Raw genomic sequence first — 25,960 nt, 5'->3', positions numbered from 1 at the left:
TTTCAGGTGTTTTTTGAAAATTGCCAGAGATGGGGAGGATCGTATCTCAGCCAGAGATAAAAATTGCCAGTGATAATTGGCAGCACCCATCCTACTCAGCTCCCGCCTCCCACACCATCACTCTCCCTGCCTCCTACCTTGACCGCTGGTGTTCTCACAACCACCGAGTGGGAGTGCGTCCAGCTCCCCACCCTGTTTGGGCGCTTCCCCTGCCCAGATAGGGGTCATGTGAACAAGCCTTCTGCCTGAACTGGATTTAGTCGCAACTTGTTGAGCCATATCCAGCCCTTCCCTGATTCCAGACACTAATTCAGGACATTTACCTCTTCACTAGCTGGGAATGGTACAGACAAAGATGAGTACGTACTGATGGCACCCAGTATCGACCTAAGCTCCTCCAACAATTCCATGTAGATGTTCAAAAGCATGAAGGACAAGAATGAATCCTGCAGGACACCATAGGTCAAAGGCCAAGGCATTGAGCAAGAGCTCCCCAGAACCACCTTTTGGAATCTCTCTTAAAGGAATGAGGGGAGCTATGGCAAAAAAAGACACCCAACCTCATTCCGGTAAGGCATTCCAGAGAAGGATACTAATTAATTATAAGAAAGACACTGCGAGGCCCAACAGAAAAGGGATGAGCGGGCACCATTTGCATGATCAGCACGGTGTTGCTGACCATGCAAACGGTGCCTACACATGCCCAGGGGCCATTTGTGCACTGATGCTGGAGGGGGGGAGAGTAATTGGCCTGAGCACTGCCCCAGCAGGAAGCAGCATGGGGCGGTGGGGAGCAATTAAGGACCTGCTCTCTTCTTTCTTAAAGCTCCCGCTCCCAAAATGTGCTCAAACTGCACTTCGAACTGTTGTAGGCACATCCCTACAACAGAACAAACAAAGATGCACTGCCACCATTTAGTTCCAGAGCGACCAAAGGAATATCAGTCCTGAAAGTGGGTCAGATCCCAGCCTGAAAAGGATCAAGATCATTGGCCTTATCCCGATATCCTTGGAGCTGGAAATCTAAAACGCACTCGGTAACAGCTTCTACACAGCTATGACGCAAGTAGACGGTGGAGCCTTGTGGCCTCATCCAAAAAGCTCTTGACAAAGTTCCCCACCAAAGGCTCTTGAGTAAACTTTGCAGTTATGGAATAAGGGGACAGGTTCATGTGTGGATCAGTAACTGGTTGAAGGACAGGAAACAGAGGGTAGGGATAATGGACAGTTTTCACAATGGAGGGAAGTAGGAATTGGGGTCCCCCAAGGAACTGCACTGGGACCAATGCTCTTTAACTTGGTCATCAATTATCCAGAAGTTGGGGGTAAGCAGCAAGGTGGCCAAATTTGCAGATGACACTAAACAATTCAGGGTAGTGAAATCCAAAACAGATTGTGAGGAGCTGCAAAAAGATCTCTCCAAACTGGTGGAGTGGGTGACAAAATGGCAAATGTGGTTCAATGTAAACAAGTGTAAAGTGATGCATATTGAGTGTGGGGGTGGGAAACTCACTTCACATATTCACTGATAGGGTGTGAGCTGTCAGTGATTGACCAGGAGGGAGATCTTGTGGTCTTTGTGGACAGCTCGTTGAAAGTGTCACTTCAGTGTGTGGCAGCTGTGGAAAAGGCCAATTTCATGCTAGAGATCATTAGGAAGCGGATTGAAAATAAAACTGCTAATATCATAATGCCCTTATACAAATCTATGGTGGGGCCACATTTTGAATACTGTGTGAAGTTCTAGTCACCGTATCTTAAGATAGACATTGCAGAACTGGAAAAGGTGCAGAGGAGGGCAACCAAGATGATCAGGGGACTAGAGCACCTTCCTTATGAGGCAAGGCTAAAGCATTTGGGGCTTTGTAGTTTGGAAAAGAGGCAACTACCGGGAGACATGATAGAGGTGTATAAAATGATGCATGGAGTAGAGAGAGTGGACAGAGATAATTTCTTCTCCCTCTCTCGCAACACTAAAACCAAGAGTCATCCCATGAAACTGAAGACCGGGAATTTTAAGGTCAACAAAAGGAAGTACTTTTTCACACAATGCACAATCAACTTGTGGAATTCTATGCCACAAGATGTTGTGACAGCCAACAATCTGGATAGCTTTAAGAGGGGTTTGGATAATTTCATGGAGAAGAGATCTATCAACAGCTACAAGCTGGAGGCCTATAGGCCACCTCCAGCCTCAAAGGCAGGATGCCTCTGAAGACCAGTTGCCAAAGAGTAACAGCAGGAAAAAAGCTGGACTGGAAGAAGATGATGTGGCTTTAAAGTTGGAGGAAGAAACCTCAATAACCTGCACTACACTGATGACACCACTCTGATAGATGAGAATGCAGATGATCTGCAAACTCTAGTAGTCCAGTCAAGGAGTACAGTGAAAAAATGGGATTACGACTAAATGTCAAGAAGACTAAACAAATGACAATGGGTACAGCAACCAGCCTCAGAACTGACAATGAAGACATTGAAGTGGTGGATAGCTTCTGCCTTTTAGGATCGACCGTCAACAGTAAAGGATCCAGCAGTCAAGAAATACGCCGCAGGTTAGCACTTGGTAGGGTTGCAATGAAGGCCTTGGAAAGAATATTTAGATGCCGTGACATGTCTACACATACAAAGATTAGAATCGTTCGAACAATGGTTTTCCCCGTGACACTCTATGGATGCGAAAGCTGGACTTTGAAGACGCAAGATAGAAAAAGCATTGATGCTTTTGAACTTTGGTGCTGGAGAAGACCTTTGAGGATACCATGGACAGCCAGGGAAACAAACAAATGGATCATAGAACAAACCAATCCAGAATTTTCACTCGAGGCACAAATGACCAGCCTCAAACTATTATACTTTGGACACATTATGAGAAGATCCAGCTCCCTTGAGAAGTCCATAATGCTGGGAAAAGTGGAAGGAAAGAGAGGAAGAGGACAACCAGCAGCAAAGTGGATGGACTTGATGACAACAGTCATGAATGCACCACTGAGAGACCTTACAGGCCAAGTTGAAGACAGATCATCCTGGAGAGAATCTATCTATGTGGTTGCCAAGAGTCGACACAGACTTGAAGGCACTTAATCAAACAAACAGCAGGAGAGAGGGTATGCCCTCACAACACCTCGTGCCTGTGGGCTTCTCAGAGGCATCTGGTGGGCCACTGTGTGAAACAGGACGCTGGACTGGATGGGCCTTGGGCCTGATCCAGCAGGGCTGTTCTTATGTTCTTTTCTCTGCATGTGACTTATTAGTGTTCTCACCTGCTTTGCCGCATTGCTGTGAAGGTGAATCAGCTAAATGGACTCCGGCCATTTTAGATGAGGGGAGAGAGAGAGAGATGGTGGTTGTTACATGTCCCAGAGTGCCTCTGTTGGCTGATGCATATAAAAAAGGGCAGCATCCCTTGGTTGTTGCTCCCTGCAGCTTGACTTGCAGCCTGGATATGGGCCCATCTGAAAGAGCCCTGAAGGAGCTGGTGATTGATTGGGCCTACCTTCTCTTTGTTGAGATGTCTCTCTGGTTAAGAGATACCCTTCTATCACAGCAGAGTGCACAGAGATAAAGCACGGCGGATTCTGCCCAGGCATGCGTGTTTGCTGAGAGCAAAAGAAACTTGGAGCCAGTTCATAGTTTCAAATCAATATGAGGAGTCTTTATTGGAGAACTCCATTCTAGATAGGAAAGTGGAGAGATAGAATCCCTAATCTAGCTAGCTAGCTGGATGCAGAGAGATGCTGTCTGCATCTCTGCACACATAGTGCAGAGAGAGAGGCGAGTGTGTGTGATAGGAAGAAGGAGGAGGGGGGAGAGAGAGAGAGAGAGAGAGAGGCAGGTTGGTAGGAAGTCCCTAAGAGTAGCAATCTACATATCAAAGGGACAGTGTCAGAGCAGTAGAGAGAAGGGATGACCAATGTCTTGACACCTCCAGCCCTCTGACTCACTAATCTGTCCCCCTCTGTCATTGAGGCATGAGGCAGCACAGATTCCTTCACTTCCAACACTCTTAGGGATCAGACTGGATGGGTTTTTGGCCCCTTCTCAGTTTTTCCTAGGATGAAGTTTATTCCCCACCCCCACAATCAGGATTGCGGAAGAATGTGTCCTTCTCCAACACTCTGAGGGCAGGGTTGTGGCCCTGCTTTGGACATAACTGCCATTGGCACAGCTGCTGCTGCCGCCAGACTCAGCAATTATGGCCAGATTGGAAGTGAGCTCCCAGTAAATTGATTCAGGCCCAATTAACTACACCAGCAGTGGCCAACCTGAGGCTCTCCAGACGTCATCTTCAGCCACAGGGTATTGCAGCTGGGGATGATGGGAGTTGTAGTTCAACAACAGAGGGACGCTGCCATATACCGAAACAGACCATTGGTCCATCTAAGTCAGTATTGTCTACACAGACTGGCAGCACCTTCTCCAAGCTTGCGGGCAGGAGTCTCTCCCAGCCCTAACTTGGAGATGCCAAGGAGGGGAACTTGGAACCTTCTGCACGCAAGCATGTAGGTGCTTTTCCCAGAGCGGCCCCGTCCCCTAAGGGCAATATCTTACAGTGCTGACACAGGTAGTCTCCCATTCTAATTCAAACCAGGGTGGATCCTGCTTAGCAAAGGGGACTATTCATGCTTGCTACCACAAGTCCAGCTCGCCTCACCTTTGGCAGCTGCCCTTCCATGAGGCGAGGTGAGATGGTCACCTCATGCAGCAGATGCTTGGAGTGCCAGGGAGGGGGCAGGATGCCCTCCTCCCCTCCCCTTTTAAAAAAGCAAAAGAGGGGGAAAGAGGGTGAACACAAGGGGGGGCAGCATTTGTTGTCCTGAGCAGCCACTGGCTACCCCTGAACCAGTTGGGGCTCATCCCAAGGAGCTAGGGGGCTGGCAAAGAAAGCAGCTTGGGTTGCTCCTCCCACCTCACCCGGCAGCCACATGACCTGCAGGCTGGTCATTCGTCAGGTAGAGCTGTGTGGTTAACTGCACAGCTCTACCTGACGAACAGCCAGCTTGCAGGCCGCGCAGCTCTTGGTCAGGGAAGAGAGGAGCAATGCAAAGCTGCCTTATTTGGTGCACACACACACACCCCCATCTCATTAGGATGAGTCGTGACTGCCCTGAACGATGTCAACCAGCCGTCTCATTGCGGGGAGGCAACGGCTTCTTCACTGGCATGGCAATGAAATTACACCAGCGACACGGAGACCTCGGGTCACGCAGATGGCCCCAGGCAGCCGCTGTGTTTGTGGCGACTGAGAGTGCATCTCCCCTTTGGGAAGCTCCAGCCCATTGCTCTGCCAACAGCCCGGAAAATGTCCTTTCGAAGGACCAGAAGAGGTGCGAGTTCAAATCCTCCCCGGAGCAGAATGAGGACAGGGATGTTTCCGCAGCAGTGAATCCGGCTGAGGCTCTATGAGAGGCAAGGAAGCTAGGCCTGGGTGGAGAACCGATGCGCCTTGAGGCCAAGGTAACTATGCGCTGTGTTTTATGCGGATTCCCCACCTCAAAACCCAACTCTGCCAAATAAACACACACACACACACACCGCTGGCACCTCATCCCCATGGAATTCACCCACTGCCTTGTCTCTCCTAACCTTATTTGCTGTGTCTCCCGGGGGGCTCCTCTCTTACCCTCTGGCAGGCATTAATTATGCCTCATTAGCATCCTCCCACCCATGACTAATGGCATAATTCCCACCCTCTCCCTAATTAGGCTGAGCCGCTAATTCAGCATCATTAAAGAGGGAGGGAGAGAGAGGATCTCTCCTGGAAACTCAGTCTCGTCCTATACAAAGCATTCATCAATGGAAACGATCCATCCTCTTGCTTTCCTTCTGCCAGAGGCGTATCTAGGGAAAATAGCGCCTAGGGCAAGCACTGAAATTGTGCCTCCTGTCCAAACATCTGATACCCATCTTTCAGATAACTTTACCATCATATCAGCTGAAAAATACAAGTCAAGTGTGTTAATATTTTAATATTTCAAAAACTATTTAGCAGTGGATATAGCCAGACCAAAAATGCTGGGAAACTATAAATTTCAGTATTCTGGGGCTCATGAAATACCCAAATACTATGTGGAGGTGTACTTGGAAAACTAAACAGAGGTGCCTGTCTAATGCTCTACTATGCATTGTAGCATCACTTACGTAAAAGTGATACTACAATGCATAGTAGAGCATTAGACAAGCACTTCTGTTTAGTTTTCCAAGTCCCAAGTTTAGTTTTTCCAATTCCCCATTTATTTTTAAAACTCATGTAAGTTTTAAAAATAAATGGGGAATTTGACTTTTCCCAGATACTCTGAAAATAATTAAAGGATATGCAGAGTAAACTGTGTCACTGCTTGGAATATATTCTAGTATTTCAGAAAGACAGTTAAAATGAGAGAAAGAGAGCAAGAAACTCCTAGTGGGCCTTAATACTAAGGATTTCACACTGATTCAGAGACAAACTCACCATTAATAGCCATATTATTAAGACATCACATTTAACTCACTTATCACAAGAAGCAAAGTAAGAGCAAATGAATATAATCCTGGTTCATAAGTTTCAGCTCAGTATGCACAAGCCCTGATTCTCTATACATAGTGCCAAACTAAATATGTATACAGTGACTTATATTACATTTAAAAAAATAAATAAATAACCTGTAGCCCCTTCAGGCGGCTTCTTAAAGGCCATGTGTGGGGGGTCTGCAAAGGTTCCCCCTCCCCACGGGCCTCGCAGGGACCATTTGAGCATGTGTGATGGCCATTTTTAAAAATAATAATAATAATAAAATGGCCGCTGGAAAAAATGGCCACCGCGCATGCTTAAATGGCCTCTATGAGGCCTGGCATGGCCTAGGGCCTAACAGAGGCCATATGAGCATGCACGGTGGCCATTTTGTTTTCGGTGGCCTTTAAAAAAATATTTTTAAAAATGGCGCCCCTTCAAGTGGTGCCCGGGGCACGTGCCCTGCCTGCCCAACCCTAGATACGCCCCTGCCTTCTCTTTGTGAAATTGTCTCCTTTTCATTTTTCTTCTTTTCCCATGATCAACCATGTCCACTAATGCATTCGTGGAAGCATATGCACCAGGGTTCTCAAACGTGGGTCCCCCGATGTTGTTGGATTATAGCTCCCATCATCCAGAGCCCCAATGGCCTCTGGATGATGAGAGTTGTAGTCCAACACCACCTGGGAGACCCAAGTTTGAGTTGAGGGGAGTAACAGCAGGAGAGAGGGCATGCCCTCAACTCCTGCCTGTGACTTCCAGTGGCATCTGGTGGGCCACTGTGCGAAACAGGATGCTGGACTAGATGGGCCTTGGGCCTGATCCAGCAAGGCTGTTCTTATGAGAACACCTGCTACAGATATACATCCTCCACCTACCTACTAGCCAATCTCACAATATACGTCCACACATACGCAAATGACTCATTCCTCGATCTATCCATTCACCTTCTTACCTTGCATTCTTTCTGTTTATCTTCCACTCTGGCTCACCGTAGCCCTATTCATACATTCCGTTCAGTGCACCGACAATAATACACGTCATCTGTAGTCTGCATTTGATGGGGCCTGTAGCCAGATTCATTTTTGTTTTTTTAATGAATGTATGTCCAGTCATTCACACAAACTCACATACATGTTATGCAGACACCTGTACACATGTGATGTCTGAACAGGGCTTTTGGCATTATCTCAATGGTAATGGCGTTCTGCCACCCTTTTTTCTCTGTTTTGCTGGAGTACTCTTCTCCTTTTGCTTGAGGTCTCCTGGATCACTCCACTGGTCTGTCTCTCCATCTACAGATACCCTCTCTTTTCATCACCCTTGCAAATTTGTCTCTCTCTCTTTATCCTTACAGAATAACTCTATTATTCCTCACGCACAGTTTCTCTATTGCAAATGACTGCAGAATACAGCTTGGCTCACTTAGGAAGATAGGAAACTGCCTTATAGCGAGTGGGACCGTCAGTCCATCTTAGCTCAGTACAGTCTACTACACAGGCTGGCAGCAGCTCTCCAAGGTTACAGGCAGGAGTCACTCTCAGCCCTGGCTGGAGATGGAAGGGAGTGAACCTGGGACCTTCTGCATGCAAGCAAATGCTCTGCCCCTGAGCTCTGGCCCCGCCCCATGCCTAAGGGGAATATCTGATGGTCCAAATGCAAACCAAGGCAGGCCCTGCTTAGCAAAGGGGGCAATAATCCAAGTGTGCTACCACAAGACCAGCTCTCTTCCAACTTGCGCGGGTCACCTGGAATGCAGACCTTTGCTCCGTGGCACCTTCTCTCCACTTGGGGCCCACTGTGGTCCAAATAGGGTGGGTTGATGAATGAGAGAGGAGGGGAGAGGGAGGGGCTGGTGGATGGACAGCCCTGCCCCATAGCAAAGGGGGGTGGGCTAGATGACCATCAACTCTCGACTTTTTTTTTTAAGGTTGTATTTCATAATGCTGGGCTGCAAACTGCCTTAAGGGCCTATTTGTGGAGGGGGGAGGGCCTCAGAGGCAGAGAGAGTATATATGATTACTTCTTCCTCCTCCTCTTCCTCTCCTCTGCTTCCTTCTCTCTCTCTCCATCCAGTCAGCCCTCCCTTCTCCCCATATTAACAAGCAGCCCTTCTGACCAATACTCCACCTGGCTCACCCAGTTCCTGAGCAAGCCCTGCCTGCCAAGATAGGCTCTCCTAATCCCCACATGTACATGCTCTCGTCTAATCTATCTATCTATCCATCCATCCGGCAAAGCCTCCCTCCCTGGACCTCTCCTCTCCCCCCCTCCCTGCCCCTCCGTCCTCCAATCATGTGCCACCTCTCTGTCTCCTTCCATGCCCTCCCCTCTCCAGAAACACACCCCCTGCCTGGGTCTACCTGTCCATCATCCGCTCACATCCCCGCCTGCTAATTCCGCCTCCCCCCCCCCCCCAGCCCGGCTTCCTCCTGACTTGGGCTGCATCGCCTGGAATCCCCTCCAGCTTCGGCATCCTCGTGGTGCTGGTGGTGGACCCTGGCGGATGGCGAGAACAGGTCGGTTAGTTATTGGGGGGGGGGCGGGGGAGTGGCAAAGCGACACCAGGAGCCGGTCGGAGGGGGGGGGGGAGCGCGGGGGGGGGGTGTCTCCCAGTTTCCAAACCTGAGGATGCATGCCAGGGCGGGGCATCCCCAGACTGGGGAGTGGGAGGCATTTTAAAAGGGGGGGGGTTAGCTTGGCAGCTTCGAAGGCAGGGAGCGGGGGAAGGAGGCAGATCTGGCCAGGGAGCGGGTGAGGGAGGTCTCCCTCTTACTAGAAAGCAGGTGGCGAGAAGGGTAAGGAAGGGGTGTGGGGGGGTGTGGGGGGTCTCTGGCGAGGGAGGGGGGGCGAGGACGTGGGAGCCGTCCAGGGGTGCGCTGCTGAGGCTCTTGGGTCTTTGTCAACACGCCTTTGTCAGCTGGCTTTGTGAGAGACGATGCCTCGCCAAGCCGGCAGGCTGACACAGAGGATGAGTGTGCCAGCCCCGCGTGGGGATGGGAAGCACAGAGCGGAGTGTGTGTGTGTGTGCGCGCGCGCGCGCCTGTGTGCCTGAGACAGCTGGGGGCCCGGGGGGGAGGAGCGGCGCCCCAGAACCAACCCGCACCTTCCCTTGGGGGGGGGCTGGCAAAGTCGGCTGCCGTCTAGGACTCCCCCTTGGAGGCTTCGCTGGCTTCGGTGCCACGCACACCGCCGGCGCACTGGACGGTTCTTCTCCTGCTGGGATGTTGCCCGGAACGAGCATCACAATCCCGACCTTTTCTTTCCCCTTTTTGGTCTCCCTTTTATCATGCACAATGGCATTTCCAGCCACGGAGCGGTCATAAAGGAAGCCGGAGGCAGCCAGGCGAAGGGTTCTGATTGGCACCAGGCGTGACACTTCCAGCAAGGTAGGTTTTCGACATAGGTGTGGGTTTTGGGGGGGGGGGCTTGTTGAACCTACCACATGGTGGATTGTTTTTTAGACAACCGAGTTGCACTGAAAACCCTGTTCGTACAACCGAGTGTGCCCCTATGAGCTTCTGTGACCCACCAGCGGCTTTTGCAGCCCCAAGAGAGGGTGTGGGTCAGTAGGACCCAGGTTGTCTGAATGGAGCTTTGTGCCTAAGCATGATACCAAGCATGAGAGGAGAGCTGGTCTTGTGGTAGCAAGCACGACTTGTCCCCTTAACTAAGCACATCAGACCACCTGGTTGCAAATGAATGGGAGACTACAAGTGTGAGCACCCTAAGGGGATGGAGCCGCTCTGGGAAGAGCAGAAGGTTCCAAGTTCCCTCCCTGGCGGCATCTCCAAGAGAGGGCTGAGAGAGACTCCTGCCTGCAACCTTGGAGAAGCCGCTGTCAGTCTGGGAAGACAATACTGAGCTAGATAGACCAAGGGTCTGGCTCAGTATATGGCAGCTTCCTGTGTTACTATACCAATGCTATCGCAATTTCAGCAACTTATTGAGTTTTGCGGGTTGCCCCTCGTGGGGTCGCCACATCAGACCACCATGGACAGCCTGTTTCTAGAGGAATCCCGCCGCTCACAACAGCAGGTGTCACAAGAAGGGAAAATCTGACATCTGTGCATGGGCATTTGTGTGCCAGCCTGGTTTTGTGCACATGTGTGCTGGATGTGCGGGCATAGAATTGCATCCCCAGAGAACAAGCATGTGTGTGTGAATAAGAATGTACATATGTGTGGTGAGATTTGTGTGCTCTGTAGTGCACAACATGTGCATTCCGTGTGTGATGTGTATGCTTGTGCAACAGGCATAGTTCCAATTGCATGAGGTCTTTCAGGATTCTCAATCCATGCACTGATTATGAAGCTGTCTTCAGGGTGGCACTTAGTTATTCTCTCTTGTGAGCTTGTGTGTGGCTGTTCAAATGAGAAGCCGTGTGTGTGTGTATACATGTGTCATTCCAGGATCGATGGAACTGAGAGAATTTGGATGAAGTGGCTGGTGGAGAGAGGTGGCTTGTGCCTGCATAATGCTCTTGGTTCAGTTCAGTGTGGTTGTGTTACTGTGCATAATGCATGCATATGTGCATAATGCAAACATGCATGCATTTGTTGAATATTTTTACTTCTACTGGTCAGTGACCATAATAAAGATTCTGGAGTTAGTGTGCATGCCTTCATACTGTGTCAGTGTGCATTCGGCAACATAAGCACAAGGTGTGCATTTGTGGGCAAGTAGTGCTGAGGTGCACACTTACACCTCTGTTGTGTTTGAGTTGGTATGAGTGTGTGCATACGGACGCCTGTTCACACCTTTATGTGAATACTGCAGATCTGTTAGCCAATCTGGGTCTCACTCAACACATGGATTGCATAAGTGGATTCTGTGCAATGCTATATGCACAACCAGTGAGTGTGCTTGTTAGTGGGAAGGGGAAAGTGTGTGTGTGTTGTCAGTGACTGACTGCCAGCATGCCAGCTGCACCCCTGTTGTGAGCTATTGTGTGTCCCTGGCAATGTTGTCCTCATGTTGCATATGTCGGCTGGGGTTGCATGAATGCTCTGTGTGGGCTGACAAGTGTGTGCTTGTGGGTGTGGGTGTGTCTGTGTTCTCCTATGAGCAGGAGGGGGTAGGTGCTCGTTGTCGTGTCCTGATGTTATTCACTGTATTTGTGCAAGCGTGCTACCGGGTCTGTTTCTGCTTCTGGGTAGGTGGGTGTTCATGGAAATTATGGGAATTTTTTATTGTGAATCCTAAGGGTATCCACTTCTTTTATTTTTGTAGGGGTGCATGCATTGCCGTGTGTGTGTGTGTGTGTGTGTGTGTGTGTGTGTGTGTGCACTAGGGCGGGGCATTGTTGTGGATGAGAAGGATTACTGTCTCTATTGTGTCTTTTTGCTGACGATATGTACAGTCCTCTTATTGCTGGGAGGGCTGTCCACCTCCCTGCCTAAAGGAAGAACACTCTCTTTAAGATGGTCATCCTCTCCCTCCGCTTGCTGCTACAGGGCTCCTGCACCTCGCACAAACTGCATGACAGGCAGAAATTCAACCCATCAAGCCTTTCCCCATTACTGCATCCCCAGGTTGGGGGAAGCTTGACCTGCTGAATTTCCACTTGTCTTGCAGCTGTTAAAGGAACAGAAGCGCAGTCAGACAAAAAAAGGGACCCTAAACTCTGACTACTCTCCTCCACCCCAAATCACAGATACAAACCACAAATAGAACGCAGGTGTTAACAAAGCGCTCCGAGCCAAGCTGCAAAGGATGCCCAAACAAACCTCACCGTCTGATATCTTACCCCCAGTGAGGGCAACCAGACACATAAACATGAAGTAAACTCCTTCCTCCAGGTCTCTCCTAAAAGTCATTTGCCCTGTGGGGCAAGGAGAGGAGGGCATTCAATAGTCTGTGTGTGTACACACCTGGGCATCTGTTTTCGTACATGGAGGATTAATGTGTGTGAGATGGGGGAGTGTGTGAGAAACCGAAGCCGGGAGAGAGAATGTGTGTGTCGAGTGTTAGCAATGATGTGTTTTTTCTGTCTCTCTCTCTCTCTCTCAACCTGTCTGTGTGTGAGAAAGAGAGAGACGGGGTTATGCGCTTCTACTTTCATGAAAGCGAATCTGCCTGTGTGGTGTCGTGTTGCAGCTCTGTACAACAGGTTTGCAATTGCCTGTTGCACACCCTCTCTCTCTCCTCTCCCCCCGCCCCCCGTGTATACGGAAAGCCTGTCTGTGAGTGCGCGCCTGTGGCTTTTTTAAACACACACATTGTGTCGAGCTCGCCATAGGGAAATTGTGTGCACACACGTGTGCGCGTATGTGCTGCCCGAGACAGCCACATCTTACTAGACTGGTGCATAAGCTTGGCTGATTATCTGATGTGTTATATAGTGAAAATGGAAAATACCATAGTCCCCCTCCCCTGCAAAAAGAAAAAAGAAAGAAAAGAAATCTCTGATTTCTCCAGAGATATTCGTGAATACTTGGCCACACTCATGCATGGGTGGAGAAAAGGAGCCTCCATTTTCACACATTATACTTGTGGCAAAGAGTACAATAAATGTCTCTGGCTACCTCTTGAGGTATCCTTAAAATCTGTGGCAAATTTAAGGGGATCCAACCCCTTCACAGCTGCCCGCGGCTTTGTCTGTGGTAAGAGCTCCCCAGAGAAGAGCAAATCTCACACCCTCACCTCTTGTGTGCCCCACCCCTGTTCCTGCAGCTGCCTCTCCACCATGGCGTTGCCCTCGGCACTGATGGGGGCCGGACCACGGCGTGGCAGTATGCCTTTGCCCATTAAACACCAGCTAGTGAGAGCCTCGGCCGTGGATGAACTGGATTCTCCCCCCAGCTCCCCAGAGGTGGGCGGCAATGGGGGGGCCAGCCCCGCAGGGGGACGAGGCCCTTACAAAGTCATGCTCCTTGGCGAGAGCGGTGTGGGGAAGACGACGCTGGCGGCCATCTTTGGAGGCCTGAAAGGGGGTGCCCATCACGACGAAGAGCACGCAGGTGGGTTGAAACAGGACGGTGGCGCGGGAGGTGGGAGGGGCACAGGGTTGCCCTCTTGGTGGTTATCCAGCCCTGCAGTGCCATTTATGTATTTAAAATGTGTATGCCTCCGCTCTCCAGTATAGTACTGCTTGAGGCGGTTCGCGCGCTCTCTCTCTCTCTCTCTCTCTCTCTCTCTCTCTCTCTCTCTCTCTCTCTCTCTAAAGTATTAAACAAATACATAGAAATGAACGAAAACAAGCCTCCGTTAACACCGCAAGTTCGAACAGCGCTTCATCCTCCTCTGAGAATTCTGCCCAACAGGCAGAATTCGACACATGCTGCCTTTCCTACTAGAGAGATGGAGTAGGGAAGCTTCCCCTGTTGGGTTTCTGCCTGTTGTAGAGCTGTTAAAGGCACCTGCTGGGGGAGAAAGGGCCGTTCTCAAGGTGCATCTTGTATTTATTTATTTATTTGACATATTTCTATACCGCCCAAAACTTGCGTCTCTTGTAGAAAAGAATTTTGTGCTGGAGGTAGGTTTTTAGCCCCAAGGAGTAGGAAGTGGACCATGTTTGCTCTAGAGAGGATCCCTTAAACCAGGGGTTCGCAAGCTTGGGTCTCCACATGTCGTTGGACTACAACTCCCATCATCCCTATGCATAATGGTCAAAGACTTAACCTTAAACCACTTTTAGAAACCTTGGCTGAAAGGACACAGAAGGCAGAAGAAAATCTGGAGCCACACACAAAAGAGAGAGAGGGGATATATTTCAGGTCTTAAAGAAATGGAGTCATTCCCAAGCCCATCGATAGACAGACAGACACTACATATATATTTTCCTTGTATATTTTTCTTGGAGGAAAGAGAGCTTGTCTTGCTAAAATACTGGGGCCACCTGTAACGCTCCTCAAAAATAATTTTCTTGACCGGATTTCTACTCCATGTGTCTCTTCAGAAGGATCTCTAAAGGGCAATTTATCTAACATAATTAAGTTCTGTACAGTTCAAACCCTTCAAAACACCACTTGACCACAAAACCAGTCTGAGAGATCACACAGACATTTGGCAACAGTATTATAATAAGGTCACCCTCAAACTCCGATGAATCCATTTTGGAAGCAGGAGTCATTATCCTTAAGGCCCATGTGCAAAAAGTGTTGGTCTCCTGGTGCAAAATGTGTAGGTGCCAGGTCAGGTCAGCCTCACTAAGGAACGAGTTCCACAAACATTTTTTTAAAAAGCCCTCCCTCCAGTGTAGGCTCAAGACACTTTGTCAAATGCCACCTCCCATTTCCCCCACCATGCATGCTTGTCCAGTGTCCGCTTACCTTCCACACTGCCTCCGTTCTGCTAGGTTTGAGGAGAGTGAGAATGCTGTGGCAGCAGCCATGGAGGAGGGAAATGGAATGGAAGAAAAGGCAAGGAGAAGGATTTACAACCACATAATTGGGCTAGAGTGGTGCCAGTCATAGAGTTGGGCTGGCTAGAGGTACCAGCAGCTCCATAGCATTGCTGGCCACAGCAGAAGGGAGCAAGTGAGGGAAGGAAGGCTTCAAATCGGCTGCTACCCCAAATTTTCCTGCTGAAGCAACTTGCTTCAGCTTGCTGCAGGGCTTTACAAGTCAGCCCTTTGGATTCTGCTCAGAAATGGACCAGGAGCCTGTGAAGTTCTTCAAGCACTGGTGGGGTACATCCTCAATGTCCGATCAGTCTCCAAAGGCAGATCTCCATGCAACCTGTGATAGCAATCAATCATTGATGTTACCCCCACATTGATAGCTGTATGTAGAAAGGCTATTTCTGTCCAGGGAAAGCTGCAGCTGACCCAAAAGTTCGTAGTGGCACTCCCTGACACCAGGTCTCTGGTATCAAACCTGGACTCAGCAACACCACCAAACTGCAGTCTTGTCTCAATCCCATCCAGAACAGGCTGAGCACCACCATCCTGAGCTGACAAACTACCATGACATGTCTCCAGACTCTTGATTTAGCACCACCTCTACCTCACCTGACTCAGATGTAACAGAAAACAGAAGCTGGATGTCTTCTGCCTCTTTGGGCAACCTCTCCCAGTGGAAATTGAAGCGTAAGGGGGATGTGATGGAAATGGGAGGGACCTTTTAGCATGGGTGTGCCCAACCTTGGGTCCCCAGATGTTGCTGGACAACAACTCCCATCATCCCCAGTCACAATGGCCAAATAAATATCACAAGACTGTTGTGGCTGAGAATGATGGGAGTTGTAGTCCAGCAACATCTGGGGAGTCAAGGTTGGGGACCTTTGCATACCATAAATGCCGTGGGGTCAAACAATAGTCCCCAGTACCACTTTCAGGGATCAGGTACCTGTGGAGATCTCTGCCCCACATAATTCCACTGTGCCCTCATTTTCTTTTGTTTCCCAGAGGATTCCTACGAAAGAAGATTCTGTGTGGATGATGAAGAGGTCACCCTGATACTGTACGACATCTGGGATCAGGTAGACATAACACAAATCTCACCTTGGGATAGGTATACCCAGAGGATTATCACCAGCGAGAAAAAGATGGATTCAGTCAAGAGGGAGACATTCTCTGTCCAGTCCAGGGCTGCAATGTTTAACTAATTGGTTAAATTAACTGATGAATATTTTTAATGAACTTACAAGATGCCAGTCCAATTAAATCAGGCAACATATTTTTAAAAGAGAAATTATTTCAATATAAATTAAAATGTCTACACAATGTAGATGGCAAGTGAGAAGAAGCTCTCTCTGACATACAGGACAGAATGCCTCTTCTCTAAGATGGTGTATGCTAGAACAGTCACCTAAAAGCAAATCGTTCCTCAGACCTATAATAATTTTGATTAATTGGTTAAAATACACATTATGTATAGGGGGGAAGGGAGAGGAAGGAAGGAAGGAAGGCAGAGAGAAGAAAGGAGATAGAAAGAAGGGAGGGGAAGAGAAAGAAAGAAAGGAGGGAGAGGAAGAAGGGCAGAGAGAGAAAGAGAAAGGGGGGAGGGAGGGGAAGAAAGAAAGCGGGGAGGAAGAGGAAAGAGAGAGAAAGAAGGCAGAGGAAGAAAGAGGGGAAGAAAAAGAAAAAAGAAACAAGGGAGGGCCAGAGGGGGAGGAGAGAGAAATAGAGAAAAAGAAAGAAGGGAGAGGAGAAGGAGGGAGAAAGAAAGTAAAACAGATTGCATGGAAGTTTGAGGACAGGGAGCAGTGTTGGGTCATGTCAGGTGTTAACTGAAAGGACAGGCTTCATCACCCCGCAGGTTGTTTGAAGACATCTCCTTCCTCCAGTTTTTAGTCATGGTCAGCTTTGCGTAGGTCTCTCACGAGGAAGATCATTTGACTCACTATTGTATCAGCAAAGAGAATAAAGAAATGTGTATAAAGAAATTTATGATACTGGGCAATACAGCAGGGGTTGTGGTGAGGAGGTTAAGATTTCTTTAACTGTGTGACAGCCATAATCTAAACTCAGTATTTTGAGAGTGACTATTTTAAGAATCAAGTTCCTAGTCCTTAAGGCTGGGGAAATGTGTGGGCCAAGTCAGGAAACATTTCAGAATCAAGGGTGAGGAGGATGCTATGTAAGTTTCCAGTGCCCTCTTTGAACTTTGGTTATGGGGAGGGCAGCCAAAAGGCAGAATAAATTATACAAAATGATAAAATATAGGCAACTGAGCCTCATGTTTGCAGTTTAAATAGGTAGCAGAATTTTGCTGTGTGCACAACAGAATTTGTGTTACTTGGCAGAGAGAAAAACGAGACAAACCTTACTAGGAGGTAGACCTTCCCGAAGAGGCCTGAGTGGTTGCTAAGGGAGACCCTCAGAAAAAAGAAATCCCACGACTATCGAGCAGATCTTGAGAATGCTTCTCATCAGTTTTAGTATGCTTTCATGGAATGTATCCAAAAATATATGCAAAGCTAGACAGCCATATGGAATGGTCCACTTTCAAAAAGTATTTTAACGTGTACTTGCATCGAAATCTGTTCCAAAATTTTACAGCATTCCTGATGTGTGGGAGGGTGGTATGCAAAGTTCTGTAAACCCATACAAAATTACACAACTGTTTGGGAATCACGGAGTGGGGTGGGGGCATAATACCACAGGCATGCACAAATATGCAAATGTTTTAATTTTTTTTTAAAAAAATCAGATTTGTTTTCATATTTTTTAGCTAAGTGTTTTAATGTGTCTTTTTAATACTCTTATTTTTAAGTTTTATTGTGAGCCGCCTTGGGATTTTCTTAATGAAAGGTGGGGTATAAATTTAACAATGAATAAAATAAATAACAATAAATAAATGGTTGTGGAAACTGACAGAGTTCCCATAATGGCAGTATGCAATGTTATGTAATTATATGCAGAATACCTTTAACTAGTAGGGAATCTTAGCAGTGAAATCCTCAGTTCTTTGCATCTCAGTTATTGGAATTCCTTGATTATTGATATTCACCGTGTCTCTAACACAGGGGTTCCCAGATGTAGTTGGACTACAACTCCCATCATCCACAGCCTCAATGGTCTTGTAGTCCAACAACATCAGCATCCAAAGGAGCTAGCGTGGTGAAGTGGTTGGACTAGGACCGGGAAGACCCGAGTTCAAATCCCCATTCAGCCATGATACTTGCTGGGTGACTCTGGGCCAGTCACTTCTCTCTCAGTTGTAAGGAAAAACTCAACTATGTACACCGCTCTGGGCTCCTTGGGAGGAAAAGCAGAATATAATGATGGCTCATCTAAAAAACAGAGAATGCCTCTTTTTGTTTCAGAACACTTTTTTCCATATACATATGCAGATTTAACTGTTTAAAGTGTATAACTGTGTGTGTATACACACACACACACACACACACACACACACACTTTTAATTGATTAAAATGCACATGATTAATCAAGGAATTCTTTCTTGAATCTGGTGGTATCCATAAACAGTTACTATATATACGAATAAAGTATGGTTGTGGGTGGTATGCAGATCTATGCCAAAAATTCCACACACCTGTCACCTGGCCTCGCTTGCCTTTTGTGTCCTCACCAAACTCTTCTGCAGGGAGATCCTGGAGGATGGATGCAGGAATCCTGCTTGCAGACCGGCGATGCCTTCCTGGTGGTTTTCTCTGTGACCGATCGCCGCAGTTTCACACGGGTGCCCCCCACTCTCCTGCGCCTGCGGGCGGGGAGCCCCCGAACTGACCCCCCTATTATCCTGGTGGGGAACAAGAGTGACTTGGCGCGATCCCGGGAAGTCTCACGGGAGGGTGAGTAGCTTCTTCTCTCCTCCAAACAGTGGTACCAAACACTCAACAGGGACATAGGAAGCTGCCATATAGCGAGTCAGGCCATTGGTCCGTCTAGCTCAATATTGTCTACACTGACTGGCAGCGGCTTCTCCAAGGTTTCAGGGCAGGAGTCGCTCCCAGCCCTTCCTGGAGATGCTATCAGGGATTGAACTTGGGACCTTCCAGCATGCAAGGCGGATGCGCTTTGCTACAGCCTCAGCCCTTAAGGACCAAGTGGCCCTTACACAGACCATCCCACGTTAGGCTTGTGCTCCACATTATTAGAAGCAGGAGGGTCAGAGATCATGACACTGAGGGGGGTGGAGATAATCTGTTCTCTGGGCAAGAAGAACCCAGGATAAGTTGCTAAATTCCTCTCTCCCTTTTGCCGCCCCCCCCCCCCGGTGCAGAGGGCCGCAGCCTGGCGGTGATGCTGAACTGCAAACACATCGAGACGTCTGCGGCATTGCACCACAACACCCAAGAGCTCTTTGAAGGTGCCGTGCGCCAGATCCGGCTGCGCCGCCACCGGCGCGAGGGGGACCACTTCAGTGGAGAGGGGGCCGGGGGCCGGCGTGAGAGCCTCACCAAGAAAGCCAAGCGCTTCCTCTCCAGCCTCGTGCCCCGTAACGGACGCTTCTTCAAGCAGAGGTCGAAATCCTGCAACGACCTTTCTGTGCTCTGAGCCATGGATTGTCCTCCAGAAGCCACCAAGGAGACTCTGCAAAGAAAGACAAGGCATCCTATCACGTCGTCCCCTCCACCCCTCCTGCCCTGAGCTCAGTAGGTGGCCATGTTGACCCAGAGCACTGGCTGTTCTTGCGCCCAGAGCAAGACTCCCAGAATACTCCCAGCCTCGGCTCTCCAATCAGCTGCAATCCATCACCAGACAAGCATTGTGTGTTTTAGTCCTCTCTGTGCCGTTGGATCTGGAAGAGCGCCTTTGAGAATTCCAGGCTTCTGGAAATCTTCATGATGTTCGTGCAAGGCGTATATACAAGCAACTCTTGCTCTCGAAACTCACGTGCCTCTCTCACCTTTTGAAAGAATTTTCCTGGTACTGCCGTGAGTTTTATTTTCTGTCCTCCGTAATTTTGAATTTCACCTTTAAGAATGTCTTAAAGGTGCCGGACAGGCCTACTGCAGTGCTTCTGTCCAGGGACTCAGGATTTCTTTGTTCTGGATTTGTAGCTTTCCCCCCTCTTGTCACACTCAGGTGCCTGCCCACACACCCTTAGAGGAGATTTTTGTAAGGGCACTACATCTAGAGTGAAGCGTGTGTTTGTCTACTGTATCTGTGAACTTAGTTGACAGACAGTTGTTCTTGACTTGTGCACAAAGCCTTACCTGTTGAGCTTATTTGCTACATCTTTAGAGGTACCAGTTTGCCCTCTACATACAACACCTTAAAGAAGATCTAACATTCATGGGCTTGTGCTAGAAGGTATTATTTCTTCCACATTTGTGCACCTCACCTTTAAGAAACCCTGCTTAAAGGCACCGACCTTGGAATGTTTCTTGACAGGGACCAGTGGACAGAAATGCTGTGTGTGTGTGTGTTTAAATATTTGCCCTTACCTTTAAGAGGCTCTTAAAGGCACCATCTGGGGGAACAGTTTAATTTCATACTTTGGCATAATGGATGAGTTCAGGATTTGTGCTCCTCTCCTTTAAAGAGCATTTAAAGGCACCCCTCTGTGTGATATTCAGTTCAACCAGCTAACTTCAGCCTTGGGAAACTTACTCTATTTGCTTATTGATGCTTTACACCAATGTTAGTCTTTTCAACTGATTCAAAAACAGCAGACTTCTGCAAAAGAATGGCCGTTTTATACTCTGCTCCTTTAAAATGACTACTTTAACGTCACAAGCCAGGGGACAAGTCTGGTGTTTTAGGTTGTCCTGAAGATTGATTATTATTTAACCTCTGTACAATTTTTAATAATCTTCAAAAGCCATGCAACAGCAGTCTTAATTTTCTTAACAATCAGACTGGGGAGGTTCTACCCATCAGCTGTGTGCAACCTCCCCTTTAAGAGGTCTGTTAAAAGCGTGAGTCTCAACAGCTTTGCCCCGTCTCTTAAAGGGACAGAAATGGTATTAGTTTTGAGGGTGTCACCTTCTGCACCCCCAGAAAGATGAGGCCAAGTGCCTGACCGTTCTGTATACTTTTCAATTAAAGCCATTTTCTACACCACCATTTCATCGTGCTCAAGGTCATTCAAAACATAAAACTGGTCCTGTACAGAGGACAAGGAGGGAGAATTCTAAAAGATGGGGAAGAGGGAATCAGGGGCTGACAATGCAATGTGGCCATGGTGGGTCAGAAACAAGTTAGCTGAAGGAACAGAGTCTTGATTAAAGGGACTACCGAGCTTGAACTCAAACGGCTAGCGCCGACATTCTCAAACGTGAGTCCTCAGATAATATTGGACTACAGCTCCCATCACCTCCACCACAGTGGCATTGGGGCCAGGGATGATGGGAGTTGTAGTCCAACAATACCCAGGGGCCCATGTTTGAGAATGCCCTGGGGCAGCAGTAGAACAGGGGCTGGGACTCCAACTCTCCTTGCTGTATTGTCCTCTGGGATTCAGAAGTCAGATCTTAGGTTTGTGGCAAGAACTTGTCTCAATGGCTCCCCCGTTTCCTGCACATGCTCGGAGACCTTCTCCCCATGTGTTTGACCCTGCCACGGTGACCAGGTTTCGACGCTGAGCCATGCTTCTTCAGGCTGCTGGTCTTGTGGTAGCAAGCATGTTGTTCCCTTTGCTAAGCCGGGTCCACCCTGGTTTGCATTTGAATAGGACTCTACCTGTGTGAGCCCTGTGAGATGTTCCCCTTAGGGCAGGGCTGCTCAACTTCAGCCCTCCTGCAGATGTTGGCCTACAGTTCCCATAATCCCTGGCTATTGGCCACTGTGGCTGGGGATTATGGGAGTTGTAGTTCAAAAACAGCTGGGGGGGCCTAAGTTGAGCAGGCCTGCCTTAGGGGATGGGGTCGCTCGGGGAAGAGCATCTGCATACTTGCCTGCAGAAGGTTCCAAGTTCCCTCCTTGGCATCTCCCAAGATAGGGCTGAGAAAGACTCTTGCCTGTAAGCTTGGAGAAGCCGCTGCCAGTCTGTGTACACAATGCTGATAGGTGGACCAATGGTCTGACTCAGGAACATAGGAAGCTGCCTTCTTTCTACTAAGAGGACAGCCCAAAATCGCAGCAGGGAGGGAGGAGGAGGATTTTCTGGTGGAAGCCAAGAGCCGGTTAGGTTTAGACCCAGAAATGGAAGGAGGCAAGGGGCCCAAGAGTGAACGCTGGTGCTGGTAAAGGGAGCTACTTAAGATGCACGCCGTGCCTCCCCTTGTCAGCAGAGGAGACAGGCTGACAGCTCCAGCTGCCAGCTCTTGCCAGGGGGGCCTCCTACGCCTGCTCTCAAAGAGCTGCACCTGCAACAAAGAACACCATTATCTCCCCTCCACCTCTCCACATGCAGACGATCCAATTTCAGCAACCTCCTTTCCCCGTCGAGCCTGCGCATCTCCTCCACTTTTGCTCCAATTCCTACTTCCAGAATCCCAACCTCATAAAAAGAGCCCTGTTGGGTCAGGCCCAAGGCCTACCTCATCATGCCTGTAGGAAGCCCACAAGCAGGAGGGGAAGGTAGGCTTCCTTCTCCCACTGCTGCTGTTCAGCAACTGGCAAGCATGATGTCTCTGAACCCAGTTAATCCTTGTAAGAAACCCTGGAGGCTTAACCACCCCCTTCCGCAACTTCTAGACTTTTGCCCCATCCAACCTTCACCTTGCTAAGGAAGGGAGTGAGGTGTATGTTGGAAGACTGCAGAGGTACCTGCTTTGTTCCAAGAGCTTTTGCAAGGACCAGGCTCATCTTACCTCTCAAGCAAATCCTTAATCCAAGCAGTGCAAAGCAGATGCATGGCTACCTTCACACATTAGCAGCCTGCACGGAAGGAGGAACACTTGTTTTTCTGGCACGAGTTCTATAACCCAACCACCACCAACTTGGTCTCAAATCCCCCTAAGAAAACAACAGCTTATAGTTGCTAGTTTGTGTCCCTCACTAGACATTTTAGGTGCCCACGATTTGGACATTTAACTAATGTCAGCCACCGTTTGTACTCAAAATAGTTCAAGTATCTCAAATAATATAAAGCTACTTTGGCCTCACTAACGGTCATGCAACTCCCAGACCAAACAACGGGAGAAAGAAACACGCCATTTTTACACGTAGGTCCCAGGCCTTGCCCAGACGACAAAAAATATCCAAAACCCCCAGAAAATGCATAATATTTATTTATTTATTTTATTTCTATACTGCTCTTCCAAAAGTGGCTCAGGGCGATTTACTGATTTTGCCCATCAGTATTAACTATGGGATGCTACTGTTTGGGGTACTCCACTTTTTTTTTTTTTGTTGGCAATAGCAATGAATATACAGGTACAAGTTGATTTGTTATATTTATTTCCTTTTGATTTTAGTTGTGAAACTCAGAAACCTTCCCAGGAACTCCCACACTGAGCTATAAAACTACTTGAGTCATAGATAAGGAATGTTTGCGAATTACAAGCCCGTTTTATCTATAATATAAAGCTGCTTGGACTTCAATGACTTACTCACTCACTGCCTGAGAATGAGTGACTCCCGGACCAAACCAGACTCCCAGGCCAAACCACAAAAGTTAGAAACATGCTGTTTTCACAAATGGGTTCCAGACCTCACCCAGACTACCAAAAACCTCCCAAACCCTGGTGGGGGAAACACATTAATGTCCTGGAAAACATGGGGGGACTCTCAACTGAAAAGCATGGAAACAGACTTCATAGAGATAAGAAAAGCCTAGAGTCACAGAGAGATAAGATGGTTCATGGGCTTGCAAACTACAGACCTTCACTGGCTAACATGAAACTCCTAGAACAAACCGCGAAAGACAGAAACATGGTTATTCACAGGAAGGTTCTAGACCTTGCTCAGACCAAACAAATACTCTCAAACCCCATTAAAAATTACTTTCCTGCAAAATCTTGAAAAACTCTCCCATTGGACAGCCTAGGGAATAAGACCTCATCGAACTAGGAAAAGTCTAGAGTCACCGAGAGATAAGACTTTCACGCAAAGCCCAACAAATTAAACACTGGCCATAGTCACTAATGTAAAGACTTCTCCTTTTTCAGATGATGGCGGACATCCCAAAGCTAGCTAGCTGGTGGGAGGCTCAGGGGTAATATGCATTTAAGTGCTTCTGTGCAACTAAAATGCCTTAACAGTCATTTAGTATCTGGCTTTTGGATGAAAACCAAGGGGACTCTTGAACCCCTCTCCTGAGTCAGACCATTGGCTTACCTGTCCCAGGCTTCCTGCTCTGACTAGCAGCTGCTCTTCTTAACTGGAAGTACCTAGAACCTTCCACATGGGAGTTCTGCCTCTTCCAGTGTGCATCTGCTGTACACTTCTGGTCCACCTAGCCGAGGATTGTCTACTCAAACATGGGTCCCCAGATGTTGGATCACAGCTTATACCATCCCCAACCCCTCTAAGACAGGATAAGGAGATACAGTCTGTCCTCCCTCTTCTTATTTCAGTGCATATTCATGTATACATTTAATGAATACAATTCTGTCCCTCTCCCTCAACAGGAAAGACTAACACTCGAGGTCCCTTCTCTCTCAACAGTAGCAAACACAGGCGTGCACACACACACCTTCTCCAGAGCTCAAGCATCCAAAATTTGGGTAAACGAAGAAGTGGGGGGAAGGGCTAAGTCACAAAAAGTGGGGGGGGGGAAAGATAGAAGATGTGCATCTCTTCTCCATGGAAACGTCCTTGTGGTCCACAGCTGGGTAGTTGCCACGGAGACAAAATGGTTCTCATTGACATAGTGATCAAGTACCAGTTTGGGGGGCATGCTGACAGCGAGGAAGCCTTTTCTAACAGACACTGGATGTAGGCGAGGATGTAGGGCATTCTAGATTATCCAGACTAATTTGAGGGGGGGACGGGGGGACAACAAGAGGATAGTGGGGAAGAAATACAAATTTGGGGAAAGGGAGGGAAGAAGAGGGGAATTAAAACGTGTATCTAGACTGTGAGGCATCATACTGGTCCCTTGGGGAAGAACCTTTGGTGGTGGAGGTGAGTGATTCCAGGTGAGTCAAGGCAGGCAGGGCTCTCCAGGGAGAAGGTGAATTTGCCTGACTGCAATGGCCTGAATTCAGAGCCATCTGCTGATTCAGACCAAAGCTGCACCTGGGGCAGGCAGGCAGGCAGGCAGGCGAGAAGCCCTCTTGCAGAAAGAGCGGAGGAGGCAGCAGAACAGCAGGGAGAGGCTGCGGGAAGATGGCTCCAGTCTCTCCCTCTCAAAAAAAAAAGGGGGGGGGATCTGTCAAGCTATTAACAAGCAAACACAGGGCGGTGGCGGGGGGGGGAGAGAACTCTCACCCCTCCCCACACACATTCTGTTACCAAGACAGAAATGAACGGGAGGTCTGCCCCCAGCTCTTGTCCTGGCGGGATCCCAAGGCTTCCAAGATTCACATGCTGCAGCTGCGAGTGCCAACGGAGCAAGTCAACGGGATCGCTTGTGCAGAATCCAGTGACCTCCCACAGCTGCGGGACCACAATCCAAGCCAAGTCCATGACTGTGTACTTGCTTGCATGCACCCACGTGGGCAGGCCATGGGTGTGGAAAGGGTGGGAGACAGCCAGCCAGCCAACCCCCCCACCCCAGGTTCCTGTTGAGAAAAACTAGGCAATGTCAACCCCGTGGCTGGCCAGGACAGAGTGGGGCACCCAGACACTTTGTGCCCACCCACCTGCCTTCTGCCAGTCTCCTCCTAGCGAGGGAAGCCAAGACCTCCACCCAGTATAGTGCCTGGCTGGCCACCCCAGGAAAAAAAGCTGCAGGAAACCATATGGGTGGGGTAGCCCAAGCATTTCTGGCCGTTCCCCATCAGAAGCTGGCCCAGGAATGGACGAGGCTTAAAAGGCTCCTTTCAGTCGCTAGGAGGGTTAGGTGGGGTGTGGGCACACTAGCCCTGGAGAGAGGGCTGACGCTGGCAGGTAGCAAGCCAGTCTCACCGCTGCCGCGGACTTGCAGGGTCCATGCCAGATGTTTGGGGGAAGGCTTGTTTCTTTCCATCTCCATCAGTAGTTCCAGAACTGTGGGCTGGTGGAACCGTTGATGTGCCACAAAAAATAAAAACTAGAATTAAAAGCTCCTGAGAGTCTAGAGCAC

At 48.7% G+C, this 25,960-nt stretch overlaps 1 protein-coding gene across 3 annotated transcripts; it reads left to right on the top strand.

Moving 5' to 3' along the window:
• Positions 1-8,882: 8,882 nt before the first annotated feature.
• On the top strand, positions 8,883-20,913 carry REM2 (RRAD and GEM like GTPase 2). 3 transcript variants are annotated; one of them, XM_053266009.1, is made up of 6 exons: positions 8,883-9,009; positions 9,800-9,879; positions 13,166-13,452; positions 15,840-15,913; positions 18,485-18,692; positions 19,124-20,913. In XM_053266009.1, exons 3-6 carry the CDS (start codon positions 13,179-13,181, stop codon positions 19,396-19,398), a joined length of 831 nt encoding a protein of 276 aa, XP_053121984.1. In that variant the 5' UTR covers positions 8,883-9,009; positions 9,800-9,879; positions 13,166-13,178; the 3' UTR covers positions 19,399-20,913. The 3 variants fall into 3 exon arrangements, with proteins under 3 accessions (XP_053121984.1, XP_053121985.1, XP_053121983.1); XM_053266010.1 differs by lacking the exon at positions 8,883-9,009 and adding an exon at positions 9,210-9,288; XM_053266008.1 differs by lacking the exon at positions 8,883-9,009 and having other exon boundaries at positions 9,355-9,879.
• The last annotated feature ends 5,047 nt before the right edge of the window (positions 20,914-25,960 follow it).

This window comes from Hemicordylus capensis, chromosome 6 (genome assembly GCF_027244095.1).
Source record: "Hemicordylus capensis ecotype Gifberg chromosome 6, rHemCap1.1.pri, whole genome shotgun sequence".
Lineage (NCBI taxonomy): Eukaryota > Metazoa > Chordata > Lepidosauria > Squamata > Cordylidae > Hemicordylus > Hemicordylus capensis.
Note: the sequence above shows the minus strand (reverse complement) of the source record. Positions and strands in the feature narration are given on the sequence as shown.